The sequence below is a fragment of the Marmota marmota genome, unplaced genomic scaffold (assembly GCF_001458135.2).
Source record: "Marmota marmota marmota unplaced genomic scaffold, marMar, whole genome shotgun sequence".
Classification (NCBI taxonomy): domain Eukaryota; kingdom Metazoa; phylum Chordata; class Mammalia; order Rodentia; family Sciuridae; genus Marmota; species Marmota marmota.
In genome coordinates, this window is record NW_025999898.1 from 4,324,832 (window position 1) to 4,328,750 (window position 3,919).

At 42.1% G+C, this 3,919-nt stretch overlaps 1 gene segment (V, D, J or C); it reads left to right on the forward strand.

Annotated features, from left to right (window-relative positions):
- The first annotated feature begins 757 nt into the window (after positions 1-757).
- Positions 758-1,397, forward strand: LOC107158426. The segment is given in 2 exon segments: positions 758-900; positions 1,030-1,397. Coding segments are annotated over 2 exon segments (492 nt in total).
- Positions 1,398-3,919: the final 2,522 nt, after the last annotated feature.

Genomic DNA, 3,919 nt, shown 5'->3' on the forward strand with positions numbered 1-3,919 from the left:
GGATGCCTCTTGGCAAGTGTTTGCCTTCCATCACCTCCCTAGGTGGGAGAGAATAGGATCAGCAGGAGTTTCTGTCTATAATAAGAAAGGAATTTTCTTGAGGAGCCTTCTTTGTGTTTTTATTCATGAACACTGTCCATCTAGGATGACTATGGTACAGTGAAATGGGCTAAGGAGACTGGCCTGCCATAGTGGGGGGAGGTATGTAATGAGAGAGGGAGACAACAGATTCCATTTGGCTCATGCAGAAGTCATGGAGGGGTTCTTAATGGCCCCTGCTGTTTTACCTGACAGCAAGATATGTTCCTTCTGAGGTTCACTCACCTGTCACTCCAATCACACAATAATCGGAACAGTCAAAGGACAGTTTGATGTCATTCTTCTTAGATGTCTTCTGAGGAAGCCAGGACTTTGAAATGTAATGAGCACCCAAGCAGCATAATAAGGAGTACCTAGGTGATATAACACTCTATCCTTCTGTGGGTACTGATAAGGCAGGGCAATGCTGGTTTCCAGGATATCTCTGGGAAACTCCAGAACATTCACCCTGGGTGAATAAACCCTGGCACCTGATGGACTGTGGGAGTTCTCAGCTGGAAAGCCAGGCCCTGATGTTCTGTACTGTGCCCTTTGCTCTGTGCTCATTAGTTTCAGCAGCTCTGTCCTCTGGGATCTCAGGAGAGGCACTACTCTATACTCAGCTTAGACCACACTCAGGCTAAGAAGTATCAGGGGAGGGTGATGATTTGCATAAAAGTTTTCATTTCTGTCCTCACATGAGTGACAAAATAAGAGACTGTGGGCAGTTCTACTCAGCTGTGTGTGGGGGAAGCAGATCCTGGAGCATTTCCACCATGGTCTGGACCCATCTCCTTCTCACCCTCCTCACTCTCTGTTCAGGTGACTCACTATGGAAAGCAAAAGGGATGGTGGGACAACTTGGGTCCATCTTTTCTTTTTAGGGGGTAACCATAGTACAGGTAGTAACCCTAGACTCATCTCTCTATGTAACTACTTTCTCTGTTCTAGGGTCCCAGGCACAGTCTAAGTTGATTCAAGAATATTCGATGTCAGCATCTAAAGGGGAGACGGTCACTCTCTCCTGTGCTGGAAATAGCAACAATGTTGGAGCTTATTATGTAGGCTGGTATCAACAGATTCTGGGTTCTGCCCCCAAAACTGTGATGCTTGGAACTAGTAGGCCTACAGGGATACCTGGTCGCTTCTCTGGCTCCTATTCTGGCAACACAGCCACCCTGACCATCACTGGGCTCCAAGTGGAGGACGAGGCCAATTATTACTGTTCAACATGGGACAAAAGCCTCAGTGCTCACACGGTGCTTGAGATGCATGGGGAACTGAGACAAAAACCTGCCCTTGCCCTCAGGAGAGGCTGACCATCTCATGAAAACACTGCACATGCAAGGTCTAACTCTCATAGCATAAGCCCACCTGGAGGAGTCCATCATTGGGCCAGGTATGGTGGCTCATGACAGTATTCCCAGCAGTTCAGAAGACTGAGGCAGAAGAATTAGCTGCTAGTTCCAAGCTATTCTTAGCAACTTAGCAAGGCCCTAAGCATCTTCATAAGGTTTTGTCTCAAAATTAAAAAAAAAAAAACAAGGGCTCAATGTTTAAGCACCTCTGGGCTCAATCCCTGGTAACAACAAACAAAAAGAGTCAGTTATTTTTAATCACTTTTGTGTTGTTTTTAAAACAGCTTTACTATCACATAATGTATATACCATGAAGTGCACCTGATCAAAGAGTATATTCAAGACATTAGTATATTTATCAACTTGTGTGATAGACATTAGTATAGGTTTTAATCAGCTTTTTCGACATTGTGAGCAAAAGATCTGAAAAAAACAATTGTAGAGGAAGAAAATTTATCTGGGTCTCATGGTTTCTGAAGTCTCAGTCCCTAGATAGCCAACTCAATTGTTCTGGGCTAGAAGTGAAAAAGAACGTCATGAATCAGGGTATGCAGAAGAAAGCAGCTCAGGAAATTGCACCTGGAAGCAAAGAGAGAAAGAATTCCACTCTGGGATAGAACCACACAATATAACAACTGGTTTTCAGAACACAACATTGGAAAACTAGAAGATAAAGGCAAAGTGACCTCAGAAATAGCACTTAAACAAAAATACACAAACAAAACTCATGCGCAAATACACAAGCCTTCAGTTGCACACCAATGATTACACAGGAGGTCAAAGATTTCTTTCTGGTGGCATTTTCTTGGTCCTGCTGATCCTGAGAATCTTACGGACCTGAGGAAGCAGACAGTAGAAGTCAGAAGTACAGAGATTGCAGGGATTCTCAGTCTAGGATACCAGAGATCAGGTAGCAGCACAGATCAAGCTCTCTGTATCTTTATATGTTTGGGCTGAGCAAAACATGGAAAAAACTTGAGACAAAAACTTGCCCTTGCCCTTGCATAAAAGTTTTCATTTCTGTCCTCACATGAGTGACAAAATAAGAGACTGTGGGAAGTTCTACTCAGCTGTGTGTAGGGGAAGCAGATCCTGGAGCATCTCCACCATGGTCTGGACCCATCTCCTTCTCACCCTCCTCACTCTCTGTTCAGGTGCCTCACTATGGAAAGCAAAAGGGATGGTGGGACAACTTGGGTCCATCTTTTCTTTTTTAGGTGGTAAGATTCAAACTTGGAGACTAATCCTTGGGGGAAGAGAAATAAACATGCTGCCTTTAATTTTCTGCTTCTCTGGTTGTTTCAATAAGAGGACAATTGCAAATATTCTTCTGGTCTCAGTTTTTATATTTACCATATTTACTATATTTTTATATTTATATATTTTTATATTATGTATGCTATATATAATATACATATTATATTATATTTATTTGGTATTTATATACTTTTTACTATGCTTACTATGTTTCCCATTCTGACCAAGACTTTGAGGAATTCCTTGGCAATGGGTTTGGCTCCATATAGCCAACAGTGATATAGGCAGATAACAGTGACATCGGGAACTCTAACTGATCTCCCCTGTGCTTGCTTCCCTCCCATAATCCTCACTCACTTTAGAGGAAGACCTTTTACCCTACCTTGAGAGTTATCAATCCCCCAGGAATTTTTTGTAATTCCCCATATATGTAAGAGAATGGTATGTCTCTTTTATATTCTACCAGGTTTTCACCCATAGCAAATATCCTTGTGTTTCCTTTGTTTCTCAGAAAACATGAAAGTTTGTATCTAAACATACATGATTGTCCCTACTCATCTCGTGGGCATTTAAATTCCAGGCTAGAGAAACAGTTAAAGGAGCACTCATGGCACAGTCACAAAATCACATGCTCTTTTACCTTCATACTCCATCAACGAAGACGAACTGCCACAAATGTCAGAATTCTAGGCACCCAAGACCTTAATCCTGACCCACATGGTCACATTTACACAGCTGTTGCACCTGAATGCCACTTGCCTTCCATCACAAAAATATATATAGGTCGCAGGGTATGTGAAATAAAGACTTTTTCAGAATAAGGAATTTAAAGATGGTTGGGCAAACTCTTCCCTTGAGGATGTGGCAGGTATGGACCTCTGCTGCCTTTCAGAGACACATGAATATAAATATTACTATTATTACATGAACAATAAATGAAGGCAACCCTAACTTATTTTACCTTCATTTTTATGGTTTTTTTCCTACTCTCAACATGAGAAAACTGACTCCCCACCAATTACTATAAAATTTAAAAGAAAATTGGGTTTTATTTATTCAGAGAGGGGCCATTACAGTTCCATTAGCAGACTTCTCCCAGTTCCTGCCTGTCCAACTCCCCCATCCACCAGGTCCAGGTGCTGAATAAATGTATGTGATAGTACTGAGTCAGGTAATGGATATGACCCCTTTTGCACTAATAACCCCTTCTCTCTGGGGCCAGTGGA